Below are 23,574 nucleotides of genomic sequence, written 5' to 3' on the forward strand. Positions count from 1 at the left end.
GTGGTTGCTTCCACCTTTTTTGGTAGTTGTGAATGAATGAAGTCACTCAATGCATTCTCTTCCAAATGGTGATGTATACCTGTAGCAGAAGCACTGGAGAAGTGGCGGCAAGAGGGTCAGGAGTTCAAGGTCATCTTTGGGGATATATATATATATATATATATATATATATATATATATATGACCTTGATATCTATCTATGTATGTCTGCCTATCTATCTATCTATCTATCTATCTATCTATCTATCTATCTATCTATCTATCTAATCTATTGAGAATGTTAAAGGCATGCTGGGCTAGATAAGACCCTGTCAAAAATCTAAAAAAATATAAACAATTTCTAGAGCAAAGCACTGTGAGTACACCACAATGCACACGTGAGTGCAGGTAAGGTGGTCTATACCTATAGACCCAGCACTCTTTAGTGCAGGTAAGGTGGTCTATACTTAAAGACCCAGCACTCTTTAGTTTTCATTTTTCTTCTCCTTTAGGGTAAGCTGATTTTCCAATATAGTTTCCCAAATTGGAAGTTTAAACTGTCGATTTCAAGTTTTGCTTTCTTTTTAATAAATTCAGTTAATCCTGTTACTGTGTCTGATGAAAGAGCTGTTTTTACTGGGTCCCTCCAGCCCCTAAGATTTCTGCCGTTGACTTATGATCAGCTGTTGTTCCCCTTATGTTCCTTCCTTATGGTTTTGTGTTCCTGTTTCACAGTTGCGTGGATGCTTCTTTCTCTCAGAATATGCTTTGCTGTTTTCTTAGTTCCTGCATTGTTTCTTCCCCCTACCCCCTTTCATTGGCTTAATATCTGTGTTTTAGTGTACATTTCTGTGTATGTTGGAAACAAGAGCTAACAGGCTTTATTGAATCGGGATGTGTCATATGTTTGGTTTTGTTTGTTTGGTTTTTGAGACAAGGTTTCTCTGTAGCTTTGGTGCCTGTCCTGGAACTAGCTCTTGTAGACCAGGCTGGCCTCGAACTCACAGAGATATGCCTGCCTCTCCCTCCCGAGTGCTTCTGAAGTGTACCTTTGTTTAAGCTTGTTGTGAGGATACTTATAACTCTGAAATGACCATTTCTGTTTGGAATTTTGTTGTTTCCCTGTAATGTACTTAAAAGTGTAAATTTCTGTTTTATTGTGGTATGAAGTATCATTTTTTATTTGTTCGATTTTTCATGAACTCTGAAAAAAATTCCTGGCATTTGCCTTCAAAGGAAATGTTCCCATACTGCTTTCCCCTGTGGAACTCTATTCTCACTCTGTTGTTGGATTTCTGAGCTTCTGTTTTATATTCATCTGCTCCTCGTTTCTCTGTGCTTTGTTTAGGCGAAATCTCTCATTGTGCTCTGCACTTCTGAGTCATCTGAGCCTTAGTTTATGTCTTTCAGTCATAACCAGTTCTCAAAAAAACCTTATCTCACTCCTGTTCATTCTCTATTCCAGGCAAGATTTGAATGTTTCTAATTATCCTGTACCTTTATATGTATTCTTACAAAATTTGCAAAGCTTTACTTTGCTCTACAAAATGATAGTTGGCAACACTTTGGAAGTTTTTTTTAAAAAACAAACTAGTCATACACGATAGACAGCTTGAAGAACATAGTCTTCTACTTTCTGGGTTGATTTACATGTTGTTTTTTTAAAATGTCATTTAGCTGTCTTTAGATGGTTGGATTTCCTGCAGACAGTTAGTATTCAGGTTTGATTAGGTTCAGGCCCATGTTCTGTGTGCTGGTGTTCTTCCACGTGACTGATGGTAAAACTGATGATTGGATTGCAATTGCTGACCCAGTCCTAGCATCATGAGTTCCCATCAGACTTTTCCTCTAAAGTTTTAACATTCGTTGGTAACAATTGCTTAGTCCACTTATTGCACTAGGAGCCATAAAAAGATTTTCTTAAAAGTTTAAATCCTTCTGCGTATTTTTACTGGAATTCTTACATAAAGAGCGTTCTCTTGGTAACTACTGTATTACCTGGAAGTGTATTCTGTAAATAAGTTAAGGATTAATTCTCTGCTAATTTTCCTTAATTTATTAATTTTCAGATTACTATTACCCTAGCAGCCTTCCCGTAGGTGGGGTTCTTTGGTTTTGAGCTTAACGTAATGTTGTGATTGCTTGGTTTTTAAGTTTTATTTGATTTGTTTTCAGTTCTGTGTGTTCTTCATTGTTTTGATGTTCACTTATCCCATTTCAGTGAGAAAGAACCCCTTAGCTTGGGTTCTTTCCTTCTGATGTTGGTCACTGGTAGAGTCTTGTCATGTCTTCAGCTCATTTGGTTTCTGCGTTAGCTACTCACAGATCTTTTCATAAAGCTCATTTTAGTTTTCTGTGCTGTTTTGTTTGTATATAGTATATATTACTTGTCTTTTAACATTTAAGTATTTGTAACATTTCATTGTTAATTATTCTTCTACTTGTGAATTATTTAGATAAGTGTTTTAAAATTCATAATACTGGATTGGAGAGAAGTCCAGTCAGTGAGAAAGACTGCATGTCATGCAGGGTTAGGACATGAGTTTGAAGTTATTGAAGCCATAGTAAAGCCAGACATGGCTGTGTATACCTGTGACCCCAACATTGTGGGACAGGTAGCTCCTCAGAGCTTGCTGGCCAGCCCACTTGGCCTAAATGATGGGCTTCCAGTCAGCGAGAGACCCTATCTTAAGGCAGTGACTAGAGCGTGACGGAGGAAGATGTGCACTGTCCCCCTGGTCTCCACTTGCACACTTATGTGCATGCAGGACACTCTCATGCAGTAGCTTGTGCTCTGAGGTTGTGTTTAGAAGTTGGCTTTCTTGTCGCTTTCATGAAGAGAGCATTTCCTACCTGTGTTATGGAAAAGAAGTAATTTAATTTCATTTAATTTTAGTAAATTAATTATTTTAAAATTAAAGTTATTTAATTTTACTTATTTTTAATTAATTAATTAATTAGGTTTTTCAAGGCAGGATTTCTCTGTATAACACTCCTGGCTGTCCTGGAACACACTTTGTAGACCAGGCTGGCTTCAAACAGAGATCTGCCTGCCTCCACCTTCTGAGTGCTAGGATTAAAGGTATGAGCCACAGCGCTCAGCTTTAACTTTATTTTTTGTTTCTACTTGGATAGTTGTATTGTCACAGAATAGATAGCATAATATTTGCCTGGTAGAAAATTAAATATAATATTGTACCTTTATTTTCTAGACATACAAGAATTAAATTCTGAGTAAGCCTACAGGTAGAATGGACAGTTACTTCAAAGCAGCTGTCAGTGACCTGGACAAACTTCTTGATGATTTTGAGCAGAACCCAGGTTTGTTGGTTTTTCTACTTTGCCACTAGAATCTAAAATGTCCCTTTAACAAAATTTTATTTCAGTCTTGGTCACATTGTTGTATTCTTTAAAAAGTTTGTCTATTTCATTATAACATATTAGTTTATTAGCCAGAAATAAAAGTTATTGTGTAGATACAAACTTAGAAGAAAATCTCTATAAGGAAGATCAAAGCAATTTGGTAGAACTCTTTAAGTTATGATGTCATTACTGTAAGAGATATTTCCTCAGAATGAACTTAGGAAACGGGAGAACTATACTAGCCAGATTTCTGTTGCTTTGATAAATACCATGACCAAAAGTGACTTTAGGGGGAAAGGGTTTGCTTCACCTTACAGTATATAGTCAGTCCACCATGAAGGGAAGTCAGGGTAGGAACTCAAGGCAGGAACTGAAGCAGAGCCCATGGAGGAGGGCCACCTAATGACTTGTTCCTTAGCCCAGAACCACCTGGCCAGGAGTCTCCCCACCACAGTGGGCTGAACCCTCTCACATCTACCCATTAATCAAGGTAATGCTTCACAGACTGGCCTACAGGCCATATGGTGGAGGCATTTTCTTAATTGAGGTTCCTCTTCCCAGTTGACTGTGGCTGGTGCCAAGTTCACAAAAAGCCAATCAGGACAATGACAGAACAAAAGTAGCTAAAGATAAAATAGCTCATCAGCCTTTTCGGTTTGGTTTATACTGTAGCTAAGTTATTGACAGCATTTCTGTCCATTTTTTTTTCTGAGACAGGATTTTTCTGTGTAGCTTTAGAGCCTGTCCTGGAACTCACTCTGTAGACCAGGCTGGCCTCAAACTCACAGAGATCCGCCTGCCTCTGCCTCTCAAATGCTGGGATTAAAGGCCTGCGCCACCACTGCCCAGTAAATTTCTGTCGTCTTAAGACTGTATAATAAAAAGTTGATTGAAAGTTCTAGAAAGCATATTTTTGTAATCTTTACTTGATTTGGGTCTTCTGAATAACTTTGTGTTTCTATTTTTCACTAGATAAACAAGATTATCTCCAAGATGCACAGAATGTATATGTTTCTAACCACTGTTCAGTTTCTTCAGAGTTGGCTTCTCCACAGTTAGCTTTCCTCTTGCCAAAGGACCAAAGATGTGTTGGTAGTTGTATCTCACCAGAAACGTGCTGTGAAGCAAATGAGACTTTCCTCGACGAGAAAGCATGCGAGGGGTTAACCTCTAGACAGAATGAAAAAAATGTCACGGGACTCGACCTTCTTTCTTCTGTAGATGCTAGTGCTTCAGATGAAATCCAGCCTTCATGCATGGGAAGATGTAGTAAGCCTGTCTGTGACCTGATAAGTGACATGGGTAACTTAGTACATGCCACCAGTAGTGAAGAAGACATTAAAAAGTTATTGTCAGATGATTCTAAGCCCAGTGTAGATGCTTTAATCGCATTGGATTCGTCTTCAGTTTCAGATAGCCTCTCTGTTTCTTCAGTCGGCCATGATAGTGATGCTGTTGGAGAAAAACAGAATGACTCCAGCCCACAAAGCAGAGATTTTAGTAGGATTAAAGAATTGGATGTGAAAGTAGACACAGCACTTTCTGGTTCTTGTAAATATAGTAGAACAGAAAATTTAAAGGATGAAAAGATCCCTAATGAGTTAGAAACAATTGATTTTGACATGTCATTTGCTTTGACTGAACAAAATTCTGAAACATCTAATGCCAAAGATAACCCACAGTATAAGAGGCTACCATGTGAGTCTTTAAAAGGTGATGGCTCTTTAGCAGAAGAGGGAGTAGGTGCGGCAGTCATAAATACAGAGTGTTCAGAAGAAGGAGGTAAGACAATTGCTTTGCCTTGTAATCTTCCAAAAAATGAAGGAATATGTCTAAGTGACACAGATTCAAAAGATGAAAATTTCAAGTTACCTGGCTCTTCCTTTCTGGAAAATAAGGCTGCTGTATTCATGAAACAGTCTGTAAAAGAAGACTCAAGAAATGTAGACCTTAAAGATAATAGTGATATAGTCCAGGTTTCCTCTCCATCTTCACATGTTTCAGAGGAAGGTGTGCCCTCTTCCCCGTCCTGTCTCTCATCTTCTGGGTTGTTGTGTGAACCGTTAATTGACGATGATGTGCATGGTGATTGTTTACCTCCTGAAGAGTCTGAAGATGGGAAAGATGAGGTAATGACTGTACCTGAAGAAATACAGAAGAGTGCTGTTTTAGACGGGGAGACAGATCTTTTGAAAAAGGAAAAGTGTAAGAGCCTATTTCTTCAGCCAGTAACTGAAAAGAAAGTGGATGGAAAGTTTGAACCTGAGCAGATGGTAATCAGTGGTGAATCTTTGGAATACCCTGAGGATTCCAGCTCTTCCTCAGCTGCAGAGTCTCAAATGGCACTCTGTGCTTCAAATGCTCCAGAGTCTCCTGACGGATGTGAAGGTCTCACCTTTGCCAGCAGTGACATGGATGGGCAGGAGTTAGATTACTTTAATATTGATGGGAGCATGAGAAGTGGCACACTAATTAGCGATGCTGAACTGGATGCTTTCCTGAATGAACAGTGTCCTCAGAACCCTAACACAATGCCTTTTGAAGAAAGCGAAAGAGATTCCCAGTCTCAGCTGAATCAGATAGATGTGAAAGGACTAAAGGATGAAAATGCGGGCAATACGGATTTCAGTGCTGAAGCAGGAGCTGCTGGTGAAAATGGAGGTGTTGTGATTTGTGAAACAATTGATAAAGAAAACACCCAAGTAAATGGTGGTCTTTCTGTAGGAGAAAGCACAGTTCCAACTGAAAGAGGGATATCTACCAGTAAGTCTGACGTAGTGAATGAATTGCCAATGCCCAGTATTAACACCCAAGCTGTTGGAGGGGCCAGGCCTAAGCAGCTGATTAGCCTTCCGCCAGGACCAAGGAGTTCAAAGGAACTGAATAAGCCAGATGTTCCAGATGTTCCAGAAGGTGAGGCAAGCATAGCAAATGCTGTTGCTGCATCTGTTTGCTCTGCCGACCATATACCTGATTCTCAGGCTAGCTTCAATTCCAATTACATTGACATAGAAAGTAATTTTGAAGGTGGATCCAGCTTTGTAACTGCAAACAAGGATTCTCTGCCTGAAAACATTTGCAAAGAAGGCTTGGTTTTGGGCCAGAAACAACCTACTTGGGTTCCTGATTCAGAAGCTCCAAACTGTATGAATTGCCAAGTCAAATTCACTTTCACAAAACGGCGACACCACTGCCGAGCATGTGGGAAAGTAAGTTATAAAAATGTTGGCTTTTTATTATTCTTCCATGGTCCTGTGGATTAAAACTAGGTCCTCTCACATAGGGCAAATTCTGAGTTACTTCTCTGCCCTGTTAAGTCAGTGATTCATAGTCAACCATCATAGTGCTGTGACCCTTTAATACAGTTCCTTATGCTGTGGTGACCCCCAGTCACTAAGTTATTTTATTGCTACTTCATAGCTGTAATTTTGTACTGTTATGACTGTACAGTTGAGAACTGCTGCTCCAAGTGTCTATGTGCTCTAATATTCATATATCAGGTGCTCTAAGCTTAGTAGATCCTCCTTTTCCTCAAATACTTAATTTTAAGACCATTATGTAGCCAGTTTCCTGATCACTGCCTAGGAGAACACCGGAAAGCCAGTTGGCTTGTATAGAATGCCATACCTGACCTTGTTTGTGTTCTTATTGATGATAAAGGTGCTGTCTGCACACTCCAAGGAAGCTGTCTTTAAATGCTAGTGTGCTTTTTATTTAGTACTTTGCAGTAATGTGTTGGGTTCAGATCAAACTACTATATCTTTTTTAAAATTTATTTAATTTTTATTTTAAATTTCCACCTCCTCCCCTCCTCCCACCTCACTCCTCTCCTCCCCTCTCCCTCCCCCTCCCTCTCCAGTCCATGCAAACTACTATATCTTAGCAAAATAATGTCCTAGTTATAAAAATCAGGTCTGGGTGGCTGGAGAGATGGCTCAGAGGAATAGAGCACCGGCTGCTCTTCCAGAGGTCCTGAGTTCAATTCCCAGCAACCACATGGTGCCTCACAACCATCTGTAATGAGATCTGGTGTCCTCTTCTGTACTGCAGGATACATGAAGGAAGAAACCTATAATAAATAAACATAATAAATAAAAATCTTTAAGAAGAGATCAGGTCTGTGTACATTGTAGGCAGGCTCATTATCACTAGGATATATATTTAACTGCTACAGGAAGCTTTTTAAATCATAGACATATTAAAGTTTTTATTGCCTTTTAGTTAACATAATGGATTTAAAATATCAGAAATTTGATTATAAATTATAAAGTATTTATTGTATTAAAGTTCTTTAGAAAAACAATTATATCTATATATATTTATGGATAAATATGTATATATATATGTGTAATTATAAAGGGATTTATTAGATTTGATGATAGGAGGCTCATTAGTCCAACAATGGTTATCTGTTGGATAGAGGCAGATGGTACAGTCACTGCCTCGTTTTGGGCACCAGAAGCCCCTGAGAAAAAGCAGTGTGAAGGCCTGGGGTCTCTGGAGAGCCATCAGTGTGGCTAAAGAAGTTGGAGTGTGCTGTCCACGAATGATGGCAGCAGTGTAGACTCAGGAGGAATGCAGCTTGTCCTCCCTGCTGCCTTGCCCTTCCACACTTACGCTTGCCAGGCCTCAAGTCTATTGGGCAGTGCTGCTCACGTCAGAGCTTGTCTGTCCCTCTGAGTTATCATTCTACTTGCTGATCCTGTCTGGACACACCCTCACAGACATACCCACAGCTCCTAGACGTCTCTCACTCCACCTGATGGCGGCAGTCAAGATTAACTATCCTTTAAGTTAAAGAACATTAAATAATTCTATTTATGATTATGGGGATTAGGAAAATGAATCATATAATAAAGAAAGTAGGTTTTGGCTTATTAGGTTTTAAGTTCCTATCCCTCTGCTTCTAATAAATATACTTAAGACAAAAACAAATTTAGTATTTTGTATTTTATAGGTATTTTGTGGTGTCTGTTGTAACAGGAAATGTAAGCTTCAGTATCTAGAAAAGGAAGCAAGAGTGTGTATAATCTGCTATGAGACAATCAATAAAGGTGAGTATTGACCTGGCATGTTGTCTTCCACTAAATGAATTATTAAGAGTAACTGGATTGTGACAAAGATAAACTTCTTTATTTTCTTAAGGCAAGGACCTAGTGTTGACTTATCTGGCTTAGGTGGGACATCCCAAGGCTTGGTTTCTCTTTTTGTTCCATTCTCACAATTAACACTACCAGTCTGGAAAGGAAGCGTTCAGGTTCTGGAGTGGCATTCATTACCTTTTAACAGGTACCAAGTCCTTAGTACCTCATTTCACCCGCCTGCTATCTCATCGTCACTGTCATCCTCATCACCTTAGTTGAAACATTCCTACAAGTAGTGCTCAGTGCTATATATTAATGTCAAAAGGTGAGGTAATAGTTCTTATTCTTTAGACAATTGCTTGAAATGAGTGTGAAAGATAAGGTATTGTATATGATTTTATAAACTCATAGGATCCCCATTCTGTTTGCACATTTTGGTCTCATCTTTTTCCATTCTTGGTTTTAGAATGTAACGTGTGTGTTTCCCATTGTTTCTTAACTCTCTAGCTAGTTTCCATTTTCAGCAATGGTCTTGGTGGTCTTTGAATTCCCACAGGTTTTGTGTGTGTGTGTGTGTGTGCATGTGTGTATATGTGTGTGTTACGTTGTGCTTTCACCCCTAGATACATGTCTGTTCTTTTGAGTGGTTCTTCATTTTCAAAGATTTGTTGTCCATTTCATTCCCAACAAAAATACTTGACCCTTTTTTGACCAGGCCAGTGAACTAGCTCCTATTAGCCAGGAGAATAAATACCTGATAATAATTTGTTTTTCTCTTTTGAATGAAGATAAATTTTTTCAGCAATTCTCCAAAAAGCTCTGATGTGAGTCTGTTAGCCTGAGGTAAGCTGTTCTACTCCCTGCTGTTGACCTATACTCTGGAAGATAATAGAATATAATTTAAAAAAATATTTTTATGTTATCACCATTGTTTATGAAGAAGCTACATGCTTATAATTGTTTTTCTTCTTGCAGTGTATCTATAGCCTAGAAGATAACTGCCAGGGCTATTAGCCCAAGCAGTTTGCTAGAATTCAAATTTAGAGCAAGTTCCCACATGAAAGCTCCTAATTAAAAAGCCATGAAAATTTGAGTTGACAGGTCTGATTTTGGAAAGACTATAGAGAAAGAAAGATATTCTCATTAAAGAGACTTAATAGAATACTTAGATAAAACTTTGGTCTATCAAAGATATAATGTAGAGGGATAGAAATGTAGCTCAGTGTTAGAGTTTTTGCCTCACATGTACGAGACCATGAGTTTAATTATCAACACACACACACACAAATGTGTTGTGGGATGAATTTATTTAGATGCCTGTTTTTATTCTGTTTCAGTATCTTACGTAGTTTTGTTTAGGGAGCTATTGATGGTTATATATATTACAAGAAAATGTCAACTATAGGCTAGAAAATGATGGACGTAATCATTTAAGCCATGTTATCAGATAAAAAGGTGGCTCAAAGACTGAGAGATAAATTCAATGAAGGACTGGAAGAATAGGTTGAATAGAGACTGTTAGAAAGCTGCTGAGATTGTGTGAGTTTCAGCATTGTGTGAATGCTGTCGGGAAGATTTGGAATCTAGAATGTAGTAGGCATGTGCTGATTTTCCTGGTTAGCAGAAGCAGTTTCCAAGAGCGCTGTCATTTGGTGATATTAAGAAGACTGTAGCAGCCGGGCGATGGTGGCGCACGCCTTTAATCCCAGCACTCGGGAGGCAGAGGCAGGCGGATCTCTGTGAGTTCGAGACGAGCCTGGTCTACAGAGCTAGTTCCAGGACAGGCTCCAAAACCACAGAGAAACCCTGTCTCGAAAAAAAAAAAAAAAGAAGACTGTAGCAGTGATAACCACTTATGGGCATTCAGTTTGCAAAAGTGCTGAAGATATCATTGCCTGAAAAAGTGTTCAGTGATATTCAGACACTATTCTGTATTCTGGAGCTCCAGCAGAGAACAAAATAGATGTTCTGCTGATGTGGAATTTTTGAATGTGGAGATAAGGAATAGTAAACAGAGAAGCCATCAGCTGGTAATAATACCCTAAACTGGATGTTAAAATGTACCAAGACAGACAGAAACAGGACAGTGGCCATAATAATGCTTTATGATAGGGACTTCAGTGGAAACTTGAAGGAAATAGACTGGATCTGTGTGAGAACCTGTAGAGAGAACAGTCTAGGCGGAGGGCAGCATAGACTTGCTTACCCTGAAGAACAAGGAGGCGCAGGTCGCTGGCTCACAATGAGTCAGTGGATTCTACTGAGATGAGGCTAGGGATGTAGAGCCCACGTGGTCTGTCATTCAGACAACTTAAAGTTTTACTCCAATTAGAAAGCCATAAAGGATTTAAACTGAGTGTTAAGGAAATATTATTACTTAGGACTTAAAGAATAACTCTGGAGTATGTTGCTAGTAGAGCCTGGGAGTAAAAGGGCCACTCATACAGAGACACTCATACTCAATGAAGACAATTTTTCTGTAGTAGATATCAAGTATACACTAATGAAAAACATTTTAAATACCTCGTCTGTTACTTATTGGAGTGCTGCTACCTAAGGAGCCTGTGCTAGTCACTCGGACATCTTTGCCAAGTATACTTTCTCCTTACAAGTTAAAAAATCAAATATTTATTATAGCTTACCTGGAAATTTAAAAACATGAGTTTTTAATACTCTTCTTTCCCCTTTATAGCCCAGGCATTTGAAAGGATGATGAGTCCAGTTGGTTCTTGTCTTAAGTCTAATCATTCTAATGATTGTGCCACCACCCAGCCACTTCAGGAGACCCAGACATCCAGTAGTCCTTCACCTACGACTGTGCCCACCTCAGCACTGAAACAGCCAAATGTTGAAGGTAACCAGAGTGAACTGCTGTACTTTCCACCTAAGATAAGTTATTCAAATGGAAATGCATTAGCAGTCAGGGTCTAGACAGGAAAGAGAAACCAGCTCAGCATCAGGAGGGGTTTATACAGGGGATTGGTTAAACATGTGCGGGTGGAGGCTGGAGACTTGCTCAGGAGTTTAACAGACAAGTAACTACAGGAAGCAGCTGCCACCACTAGAACTGGGGGGACAAAAGGGGAGAAGGCAGTAGTAGCTCTCAGAGAAGGGGTACCTGGTGGTGCTTAGCTCTCAGATCTGGGAGTTGGGAGTTAAAGCACCTTGTGACAAGCTGTGATCTCTGGGAAAATGCCATATGATAAATACTGGAAGCATCAAGGGGGTCTCTTATGACTGGTTCTCTAGCAACACAGAGAGTCTAGATTTGATGTTCAGAGTGATAAAGTTATGGGATATGCAACATTCCTCTTTTTCTCCTCCTCCTGCTGCTTCTACTGCTGCTGCAGGGATACTGCAACAAGGAAACAGGACAGAAAGAATCCCTTCCATTCCCACATTTGCTCTCCCTCTCCCACCACTCCCTACCCTGGCAGTGATCCCAGCCAGTTAGCAAGCACACCAAGAAGGCTAGGATTTGTACTTTCCACACTTCCAAGCATAGCACCCAAGAGCTCATTGTAGTGTGGGGGACTTGGGGTCTACGGATAACAAATAAATAGCTCTTTAAAAACTTCTCTTTAATTATATATCTTATGGCAATAGCAAGCTATTATCTATTTATTGTCTTTAGTTTTTAAGACTCAAGCTAGTGTCAAGGTCATTGGTTACAGACATGCACTATCACAAAAATATATTTAAACCCTTTGAATTATCTGCTGTTGTTCTGGCTGTGTCCATTTTCAGTCTTATATAGGGCCAGTATGTCTTTGCAGACATTTCAGTCTTATATAGGGCCAGTATGTATTTGCAGACATTTCAGTCTTATATAGGGCCAGGATGTATTTGCAGACATCTGTTCTGGAAGCAAAGGCTGTGACATTTTAAAAAGTGCCTGAAATATCAGTTAAAGATAAATTTGATTCTTTTGGCATTGTGTGTATTGGGGGGAGGTTAGGTTATCACTCAATTGCTATTTTCTATTTATAATCATATCCAAGCAAAGATGTAGTTATGAAATTGTGTATTTTAACCCTAGAGATAATAAATTTGTGTTTAAAATGATTTGTATGTTCTCAAATCAACAACCTAAATTATCAAACTTTCGTAAATGTAAGAAAGGTATCTTGTTAATACACCCGCTCTTGTTGCAAATACATATACATAATTCCAACTTTTTCTATGTTTTCTCCATTTTGAAAAGTAGACATTAAACTACTTGTGTTTTTATATTGTTCTAAAATCATCTGACTTTAATTCTCTTAACCTTTCTTTCTGGACACTTTCTAACAACAACAAAAACAAGTATTCCTGCTTATAATAGATATTTATCCCAGATTTGAGAAGAAGCAGTAATGAGTGTTAGGAAGGCTTTTGGCCTATCTAAGAACTACAGTGTTACTGTTTGCATATTAAGTGAAAATACAAAAAAGTCTCTTGAATACCTAAGTGGTCCACTTACCTTTCCTTCGCTTTTCTTTTTGTTATCTGTATGATTTTCTTTGCTTATCTGTTATGCTCTGATACCTGCTTTTTATCCCTGCACCTTACTCAGCCCTTAAGTTGTCTCCAGTCACTGCTTGCTATGGTATGGATGTGACATGTCCCCAAAGACGATGTTTTGAGGGCTTGGTTCCCCAATAAATTGTTCGGATATCAGGCATTAGGGAAGTGATTGGGTTCTAGGGTTCCGAGCTAATCAGTGAGTGGGACCAGAAGGTGGGGCTTCGCTGGAGGAAGCAGAGCACTAGGGGTACCTCTGGGAAGTCCGCATCTTGTCCTTTCCTTGTTTTGTGTCTTCTCTGCTTCCTGGCCACCACGAGGGGAATAGCTCTGCTCTGCTGCATCTTTTCCACCATGGTGTCCTACCTTGTCAAAAGCCCATGGAAACAGAGCTAAGCCACCTTGAGCGAAAACTTTGAAACTGAGTCAGAAAACTCCCCGTTAAGTCATTTTCTCCATGGTTTCTTTTGTCAGTGGAAAGCTGAGTTAGCATGCTACGCCATGCATCCCTTCAATAATAGAGGGCTTATATGTCTGTCCCGCTGCCCATAAAGTATGATACTTCTTCCCTTTCAGAGCAGGTGACTCCCAGGCCACAGCTGCTCTAGGCTCTTTCTTGGAGTGAATTAGATAGGCATGGCCTTTGCTCAGGGTCCAGATCTACTTTTTGTAGGATTCTGCAGCCCTGAGAATATAGGACTTGTCGTGAATAGCAGAAGGGTTCTGAAAACATTAACTGACCTGTCTGGAAACGTGTCACTGCAGTATTGCCAAACTAAAACAGTTCATCTTTCCAACTCATTTTAGGACCGTGTTCCAAAGAACAGAAGCGAGTGTGGTTCGCAGATGGCATTCTGCCTAATGGTGAGGTTGCCGACACAACCAAACTATCATCCGGAAGTAAAAGATGTCCTGATGACTGTAGTCCTGTCTTACCTGATGTATCCACAGTAAGGATCTAAATAGCTTATGCTTCATAAATTTTATTTTGTAGATGATTCCTCGTGTGATTATTAGTGTGCTTCTCCTCTGGATGCCTTGAATCTTTCTAGAGATATGTGTGTGCATGTTTTGCTGTGCTGTGCTTCCCTCATAGCACTTTGCAAACGGCATTGTTTATGAGCTGAAGACTGTGGGCAGTGTTGATGGAGCAGGCCTGTCAACCTCATTTATCTAACAGCTCAAAGTGGTCATTAGCCTTTTTTAGTAGTAAAGTGTTTCTAATGTTTTTCTTTAGATACCGTGTTATTGCATACCTAGTAAACTATGCTACAGTGTAAACTTTTATGTTCTCAGACTTGCTTTACTATGGACCTAGATTCCCTAAATCTGAGATATGCTTGGATTAATGTTGTTAATAGAGTTTTTTACCATTTGAAATATTTATTTTAGTTTTAATTTATGTGTATGTGTGTCTGTGTGGGTATGTACAGGCACCCAGAGAGGCCAGAAGAGGGTATCAGATTCCCTGGAGCTGGAGCTGCAGGTGGTTTTGAACCACCCAGTGTGGGTGCTGGTAATCGAACTCCGGTCCTCCTCAGGAACCAAGCTCTCTTACTGCCAGCCGTTTCTCCAGCCCCGGTTTCACCCTTTTTAGTATTGTTTTGGCAGTGATTCTCAGTTTTTTAACAAAAATCTCAGAACCTGTTTGTAAGCTTTAATTGTTACAGAGAACCTCCAAGATTATAAAGTTATGTAGGTTATATGTATTTATAATTATTGTTTTTAAAACTTAAGATGGAGAAAACTAAAATATTTATTAATTAAACATAATAAACCTATTTATAAATTATTTACTATATAAGCCAATAGGAGATACTATTTGAAGAAAAAGACTATTTTAAAGCCACATCCCTTCAGTAGAGAGCGGCATTGTTTCAGTTTGCTTCCGTGTGTAGTGCAGTGTGGTGCACTCTTGGGTTCTGTCTCTCTGAAGGATGTTGTGGACTTCGCAGTCCCTGGACTGCACTTTGAGAATCATAATTTATTTTAGATTGATACTAATTTAATGTTTTCTGTGCATACAAGAAAGTATTTGTTGGTGATCTTCTGCTTCCATTTGCACGCTGTACCAGATGTAGTAGAAGGTAGACACCACCTGCAAGTAACAGTTCTTCAGCAAACACAACTAGTTACCAAAGGTGGTGTATTCTCAATCTTGTTCCAACAGAACGGAAGTTTGAAACAGACTATAAATATCACTCAAGTCCATGACCTCTTAATACTTATTCTGCAAGGTTTAAAAGGGGAAGAGCTTCTGGTGAAGATGACCGACAGCTTTTTCTGGGTGGTTGCTAGTGTGGACTCTATCACTCTGCTTCCCAGCCATTCCTCTGTCCCCTCCCCCATCCTTCCAGGCTGTTTTAACTGTTAGAAGAGGGAGGAAGCCTTGAGCTGAGCTAAGTTAGTCACTATGTAAGGGGTACGGCCATTAGCTAAACCCTTGTACTCCTTAATGTGGTATACCCCTGAACTCAATCAAGGAAGTCAAATGGAAATTTAACTTGAGAAGAATTTGGGAGCCTATATTGGTTTCTTTTATTTTTATTAAAATACATTTGGTTATAGAGGTCAACCTTTCACTCTTGAACAGAGAACATGGACTGATTTCTTTCCCTCCTATTTTACAGGTTGTAAATAAAGTGGATCATACCCATTCTGTGGTGGAAAAGCCGAACAATGAAATAGGAGATCTCACGAGAACTGAGATAACCCAGAGTCCTGTTTCTCATGTACCTCTGGAAAAACTGCCTCTGAGAACAGGCACTGAAGGCTTGCCTATGCCTGGCCCTTTCACACTAGAAGATGACGTTTTTGTAGACAGCGAGGAGCCGTCTACTTCTGCTGTTGTGCCTGCTCACCCGGGTTCGCCTGTGGCTAGTGTCTCAGATTACAGATTATTGTGTGGCATTGCCACACACGTCCGCACCAAGATTAGTCTTCTACCTGAAGACGAGGTTGGTCTGCCACCCCTTCTGACCACATCTGGAGAAGAGGGATCAGGTAGGATAGTGGCTGCTTAAAACTGAACAGGAATCCTTGGTTTGGGTTTGTTGAGAAAAGGTCTACGTAGCTGTGGCTGTTAGGAAATTTGCTGTGTAGCCCAGGCCTGTGAGAGGACAGTGAGCTACCATATCCATCCTAGGGGAAATACCTTTCTCAAAGAACATATTAATTTTGTCTGTAGTACAGGAAATGCATTTTAAAACATTTTTGTTATGATATATAAAAGGGGTGATAACTTTAGTTTATAGAAAGTCTTATTTATACAAAACAAATAGAAAACTTTTTGAACTTTTGAGTCATTTATTACATATGGGTCTCTGTCTTAGGATGAATTAAAATCTAATACAATGGGTAAACCCCTCAGAAATGTTTCTATTTGGGGTTTTAACTCTAGCTTGTGTGTTAAGAAGGATTGTTTCCAAAGAAATAGCATTAAATTCAATGGCAGAATTAGGAATTTTAGGCCATCATTTGCTACCTATTTCACGTATGACTTTAAGCATGTTATTTAGTTTCATTGGGTCTCCATTTTTCTTGTAAGAAGGGAAATGAGCTGAGCTGAGGATACTGTGGTTAACTCCCACCCCAGAGTTGCTCCCTAGGGAGATGCCTGTTGCCTCAAGCTTTATATGACATCTGAAACAGAAGCTTGTGGGTTGTTGTTCACGTGCTAATGTAGAGAGATGAAGCTTGCTAGTGTTGTGTTGCCTGTAAGAGACATTCTGCGAGCTTACCTCTACAGAGACAAGAGTGTTTTAAGCTCTGTTCTTGGAATATTGTGCATGTTTTCTGGTTGGCTGTCATTTTGTTTAGCTATGGCTACCTGTCACTGATATCATGCCTATGGCAGCAAGCAGCATATGAAACACAAGTATAGACTTCAGAAATTAGAATCCACTGTGATGTATGATGTGTGTGAGTGCCAGCGTATGCCACAGCCTGTGTGTGGAGTCTGAGGACAACTTGGTGAGGTGAGGCTGTCTCCTCCACCGAAGGTTCTAGGGAATCTAATTTCCACAGCCAAGAAATTTAACCTACTATGCACTTTCGCAGGCCCTAGAATCCAGTTTTGATAAAAGTGTTTTTTTTAATCTTGAAAAATACACAAAAAGTATATGCATATATATCTGAGTTATAGCTATTTGTTATATGTTAGGAAGGTAAAATGAGTATATAATTATAGAACAGAGTGGTAATTGGTTTCAAGAAACATGTTTGTTTTGTTTAAATTTAATCAGTCTATTGTAGATTTATACACTTTTTATCATATGCATATGAGAGGATAATTATCCTGATTAATATATATCTGCTCTTTAGTGCCTGTGATACAAGAACACCCATCTCATGAGCAGATCATTTTGCTTCTTGAAGGTGAAGGATTTCCTCCTGCCACATTTGTTCTCAATGCTAACCTACTTGTGAATGTCAAGTTAGTATTTTGTAAGTAGAAATTTAGTTTTCTGATTATTTTTCAGTAAAGATATCTAAAGTAATTATATTCTCATGTTACATTTTATTGACGATAGTGAAAAATAAATATATTGAATTTTTTTCCAGCCAAATGTGACTGTATATAATTTTAGCTAACGGTGTTTGGTCTCCAACTTGAGGCTCTTCTGACTCTACCTCTGGAGTGCTGGGATTACAGGCATGCTCTGCTTAGTCCAGGCGTTTTGTTTTGTTCATTTCCTTCTCCCTCTCTCCCCTTTTATAGCTCTCTCCCTTCCCTCTCTCCCCATCTCCCATGGTTAGTCAGCCTAGGGCATCGTGTGTGGGAGCTAAGCTTTCTGCTGCTCTGTTGCCTCCGCAGTCTAGCTGAAGGGCATTTGAATGTTTACTGTTGGCTGTTATCCTTTTAAATAAAGTCAACTATGGTAAATGGAATCATGGCTTGGTAGCAATAAAGACTTTTTCCTCTTCTCTTATCGACACAGAGACTCTCCATATCCCTGACTGGCCTGGAACTCACTGTATTGATCAGGCAGGCCTTGGACTTAACAGCAGCCTTCTTTCCTCTGTCTCTCAAATGCTGGGCCACCACATTTAAGGCATTTTTAAAGTCAATGATGTGACTTAATTAAAATAAGTTAATTATCCTCAATAATAATTTTTGCTACTCAATAATGCATTAATCTATGTTTTATTCTGAAACAAATAAAATTCTTCTGGCATTTTAGTGTATCTTTTACGTTAAAGTTTCTTACTGTTATTACTTGACTCCTACAATAATCTTTGGTCTTTCTTACATGGATCCTAAACACTTAAAGTTTTTATCAAGAGAATTTTTTAAATTTGATAAATTGTATTTTTTCAAAAACTGTTTAATTTTTAAATTTAAATATGATGTTTATAATCATAAGTCATTCTTCCTCAAGATGCCTCAGATAAATATTGGTACTTCTCAACCAATGGATTGCACGGCTTGGGACAGGCAGAAATTATTGTCCTGTTGCTATGTTTGCCAAACGAGGATACAGTTCCTAAGGACATCTTTAGACTGTTCATCACCATATACAAGGATGCTTTAAAAGGTACACTATTTTATTTTGAACTGCTGAGACTAGGGGATGAAGAAAGTAGTTAAAGGCATTTATATTCCATGCTAATTATACTAAAGATTTATTTTGTGAAGAAATTAAAGAGCTTAATCCCCATTAATTTCCTTAAATCTAGACTTTTAGGTGATTAATGTCTCCACATAGATTTTTTTTTCATTTTAAAAATGGAACTACCTTTGCCTCCTTGAATTTTTTTAAATGTATCTATATTCTTATCATCTGTACTAGATGTAGGGGATGATTTTTCTTATTGCTATGCACAAAGGAGAAAAACAATTAGGAATGGAAACATTTTCAAATTTTTAATTATAATCCCCAACCCAATCTCCAGGAGTGGCTCAAGTCTGTGCATAGTGTTCACCAGGTTCTTCTCTTCCTCCCACTCCTTTTTAATGTTTTCATGGTGCCATGTATTAAATCTCTAGGGCCTTGAGGTAAGTCGTTCTACCAAAGAGCTATACCCCAGTCCAAATACAGGCTTTGAGTAAAAATACAAACAAAACAAAAGCATATTGCTTTTACTTAAGATTTATATTAGGACATTCAGTCTCAGAATGTTTCATCAAAATAATAATTTAACAACTTAAAATATTTTTATTAATAATATCATTTCCAGGAAAGTACATAGAAAACTTGGACAATCTGACATTTACTGAGAGTTTTCTCAATAGTAAGGATCACGGAGGGTTCCTGTTTATTACACCTACCTTTCAGAAACTTGATGATCTCCCAGTACCAAGGAGTCCTTTTCTCTGCGGTATTCTCATCCAGAAACTGGAGATTCCTTGGGCAAAGGTTTTTCCTATGCGCTTAATGTTGAGACTGGGAGCAGAATACAAAGGTAAGTTTGAGAATAATAAGATATCATATCTTCAGATATACTAATGATGAAACAATAGATTCAGGGAAATTATTTAAGTAATTTTTACTAAATTACTAGAACTACTTTGACTTGGTGGATTTTTAAATTTCCAAGACAGTCTGGCTGTATCAGGTTAGTGCGATAAAGCCTGTGTGCCGTGAGCTTTCAGGATGCTCATAAATTATATGTAACTTAGCTCACAATTGAGATTTTTTTTTAGGACACTCATAAATTATATATAACTTAGCTCACAATTTAAGTTTTTTCAGGATGCTCATAAATTATATATATCTTAGCTCACAATTTAAATTTTTTCAGGATGCTCATAAATTATATATAACCTAGCTCACAATTTAGATATAATTTTTTTTGAGACAGTCTCATTTATATGAGACCACTCTAGGCCCTCAGACCACTTAAAGCTGATAATGTTCTTGCACTCCTGATCCTTCTGCTTCTCTTCCTAAGTGCTGAGGCCACAGGCCTACACGGGCATGCTTGATTGCACTTTGCTATTTCAAAAGAAAGCAAAGTTCTTTACATTGTTACCTTTGTTGAAGTCTTCTTAGGACCATATATTATTGAGAGTTTATCTATGCATTAGGCAAATTATGTGTGTGTTGTTGTCTGTCCACCCCCCACCCCACGTTTGCGTCATCAATACATACAGTGTTTCTTAGATGGAGTATTGTTGTCTACTTGCTGATGTAGTCAAAGGTTTTAGAGATAGTGGGTTAGAGATGGTGGTTGCCTTTTCCCTAAGTTTTACATTCCTCTCTTGATTTTTATATTCGTAATGATTAGCTAATTATTCAAAAGTGCTATAGAATATATCACTTAGATACATGCTTTTGTGTGTATTTACATGCCTGCTTTTGAAAGAACTACAGACTTTTGTATGTAGTTATTTTTGTAATTTCCAAACTATTTCTAATGTTAAACTTTTTTTTAAAATATTTATTTATTTATTTATTTATTTATTTATTTATTATTTATACAGTTAGCCAGAAGAGGGTACCAGACCTCATTACAGATGGTTGTGGGCCACCATGTGGTTGCTGGGAATTGAACTCAAGACCTTTGGAAGAGCGAGTAATGCTCTTAACCACTGAGCCATCTCTCCAGCCCCCTCTAATGTTAAACTTTAAACATTCCTTTGTTTCTTTATTTCTGGATTTTCTAAAGAAGTAATTTTTGTTAATCTACCACATATTATATCTAACTACAAGGCATGTGATTTAAATAATTTAGTAAGTAATATTGGAGACAATTTTGTTTTGGGAAGAATAAAAGTTATTTCTATTTCAGAATGGGCAGTTCTGAAAGATAATTTGTTTTAATCCTCTGTTTGACAAACTGTTAAATTCTGACTTTGATGATACGTATTTCTTATTATTTATTTAAGAGTTAAGCATTTGAAGCTACAGAGAAACCCTGTCTCTAAAAACAAACAAACAAACAAAAAGAGTTAAGCATTTGATTCTGTTATGTGGAAAGTTAGCTTTAATCTCAGGTTTTGAGTATAATTCCAAGAATTCGCAGCATTTTACTGAGCCAGCGTTTTCTTCGTCCAGTTCAATGTTTTGTTGCTGATCAAAGCATTTGAATGCTGTCTTTTATGAATATTAGGGCAATATACTAGTTAATCATCGGTCTGTGGGCTTGGACAGTAGCACCTAAAAATGGTAAGACTAGTTTCCCTACAGTGATGTTTATTGTGTGGTAACATGAGGAACTTCTCAAAAGATCACAGCATTGAAACTCAAAGCTGTGTGATAGTGATGGGAAGAGTCGCCAGTGGAGATGAACTAGCCTCAGCAGTGCCCTGTATGTGTTCTGTTGTGCCAGACCGTAGGTAGACTGACACTGACATGCCTGTTTACATCTGACTGGGAATTTTTAATGGAATATATATGTGGGAAATTCAGTAACAAAGTTAAAGTCCCAAGATTAAGGATGAAAATCGCTTTCTCTGATCAGTGACTACCTGTTTTAACATTAGTCGTAAGGCTGTAACACTGATAGCATGTCATTCTAAGCCATAACCTGTTCAGTGTCTCAAGTAAAATGACCTTTAGTCATTACAGGATGCACCTCATTCATGAAAAGATAAGGTGAAATGCAAGCATTTTTCTTAGTCATGTCTTTTAACACTAACCGTGTTTTTACCAGTCTAGACCTTCTATGGTCCAAATAACTTTGGAGGTTTTTTTTTTTTAAGATTACAAAATATATTTGTACTAGCAAGGATGTGGTGCTCTGACTTCAGGTTATAAAATAGTGCCAGATGTGCAGTGTTTCTTAGAAGCTGAAGGAAGAATGTTTGTATAGTAGATACCAGAAATATTAGATTGCTTATCTCAAGAGCTGAGAGCTTAATTTAAAAATGTGTCAGTTCTTCGTCATCATAGAAAAAGTCTACCCCTTTTGTCAGCATCAGGGTCCTTCTGTGTTGGCTGCAAGCTGTCTTCTTTTTAGTGTTCTATGTTTATAGTGTGCACCCTAACGAGAGAGTAGACATTCAACAAGGCCCTTGTTTGCGCCCTTCTGCCCTGGATCCTTTGACTCTTTATGTTCCTTTTATTATCATGACCTAAGAACTATAAAAATATACGATCATTTTTTGAATTACCACAAAATAATATTGACTGTAAATATCTTTAAAGTCTCTAATTTGGGCACCAGGATTATAGTTGAGTGGTGTAGTGCTGACCTAGTGTGTATAAGACTCAGGATTCAATCCCCAACACTACAGAAGAAAACATCAAAATGCCAAGTTTTTTCAATTTCTCATTAAATTAGAAAAACTTTATAGAGGTCAAAGCAATTATTGTACTTTTTCCACAGTTAAATGAGCATGTTTCTTTGTCTCAATTTTCTTATCTGTAAGTAAGTGTCAACACCCTTGTTGTAGGATTTGAGTCAGGCGGTCCGTGGAAGGTTACCAGTAAGTGTAGCATCTAGCAGATGCACAGGCATCTTTTACTTTTCTCTGATAACTGACTGAGTGGTGTTTATATGTATTGTTTTTTTTTTGAAATTAAAAATAAATAAAATAAACGGAGGACTTTCTGTTATTGTTGATAGTGATCAATTACTCATTTTTATGTGCAGCATATCCCGCTCCTCTAACAAGTGTCAGAGGCAGGAAGCCTCTTTTTGGAGAAATAGGACACACTATTATGAACTTACTTGTTGTAAGTAACTGAACTATTGTGTTGTTTTTAAATACTGTTTCTTTAAACTTTTATTTAGTATATTTGACCTAGTTTTATTTGTTCATTTAATTTGGAGCTTTTGGTATTTGAAGACTTACTATAATATGTCCCCATCATAGAAATGAGCTCTGCTTCATTTTAGAATACAGTGTCTCATGACCCATGGGTCCCTAACTCTGAGTGCTCTTTGCTTAGCTCTGCTGTTGTTCTTATGTACTGGGGGCAATGGGAAACTTCTCCACACGCCTCTGAAATTGATGGAGCTTTAGGGGAAGTGTTAGAAAAGTAAATCAGCGTTGTGAGTGTGAGCAGTTTATGACCTTGGTGTCTTTATTTGTAGTAGGAAACCTGGATAAGGTGACATATGAGGCTCCTTTTACCCAGAACTTTGTCATTTTATATTTGCTGAAGTAGTTAGCAAACCTACTTTTAATTTCCCATCTCTAGCTTGAAGGCTCTCAGTTTTCTGTTAGGTTTTCAAAATATAGGAGATAATCTTTGTAAAGAGAGTAGTTTACTGTTTCTTATGACTTCAGAAGATTTAGTCCAGGGTCACTTGGCTCTGTTGTTTTGGGCATGTGGCGGCATCATGAGGAGTACTTGATGGAGGAAGCCGTTCATCTTATAGTGCCTGGGCAGCAAAGAAAGAAACAGAATGGACTTAAATCCTACTATTCTCTGCAGAGGCACGCCTCCAGAGCCCTAGGCCTCACCACGAGATATGAGCAAACCTTTAAACATATGAGCCTTTGAGAACACTTATAAAAATAACTCTTGCTGTTTGGGAAGAACTGTAAAAGGAAAGGAGTGTTCTCCAAACACTGTAGCCCCTCTCTCTGAGAATATTCTTTATTACTTTTGAGTTGTGGTTTTTTTATGGGTGGGTGTTTTGTTTTTCAAGTTGGGACTGTTTCTAGGTAGCGTTTTGATAGAATTGTGTCAGAAGGCTTAAACTACAGTTACAGATGAAAATGTTTAGTGGATGGGCAAATGTTGATGGA

The 23,574-nt window shown here is 38.3% G+C and overlaps 1 protein-coding gene across 4 annotated transcripts in view; it reads left to right on the top strand.

The window, feature by feature from the left end:
- Zfyve16 (zinc finger FYVE-type containing 16) overlaps nt 1-23,574 on the top strand; it is a 46,096-nt gene that overhangs the window by 6,015 nt on the left and 16,507 nt on the right. For all 4 annotated transcript variants that reach the window (XM_075976321.1, XM_075976322.1, XM_075976324.1 and 1 more), the window contains 10 exons: nt 3,192-3,300; nt 4,315-6,551; nt 8,300-8,396; nt 11,119-11,280; nt 13,737-13,879; nt 15,560-15,932; nt 17,253-17,375; nt 18,311-18,466; nt 19,110-19,334; nt 22,470-22,552. In XM_075976321.1, the coding sequence (XP_075832436.1) occupies nt 3,231-3,300; nt 4,315-6,551; nt 8,300-8,396; nt 11,119-11,280; nt 13,737-13,879; nt 15,560-15,932; nt 17,253-17,375; nt 18,311-18,466; nt 19,110-19,334; nt 22,470-22,552 (3,669 nt within the window). In that variant the 5' untranslated portion in view covers nt 3,192-3,230. The remainder of the gene's footprint in view (nt 1-3,191; nt 3,301-4,314; nt 6,552-8,299; nt 8,397-11,118; nt 11,281-13,736; nt 13,880-15,559; nt 15,933-17,252; nt 17,376-18,310; nt 18,467-19,109; nt 19,335-22,469; nt 22,553-23,574) is intronic.

Source organism: Microtus pennsylvanicus, chromosome 6, assembly GCF_037038515.1.
Source record: "Microtus pennsylvanicus isolate mMicPen1 chromosome 6, mMicPen1.hap1, whole genome shotgun sequence".
Lineage (NCBI taxonomy): Eukaryota > Metazoa > Chordata > Mammalia > Rodentia > Cricetidae > Microtus > Microtus pennsylvanicus.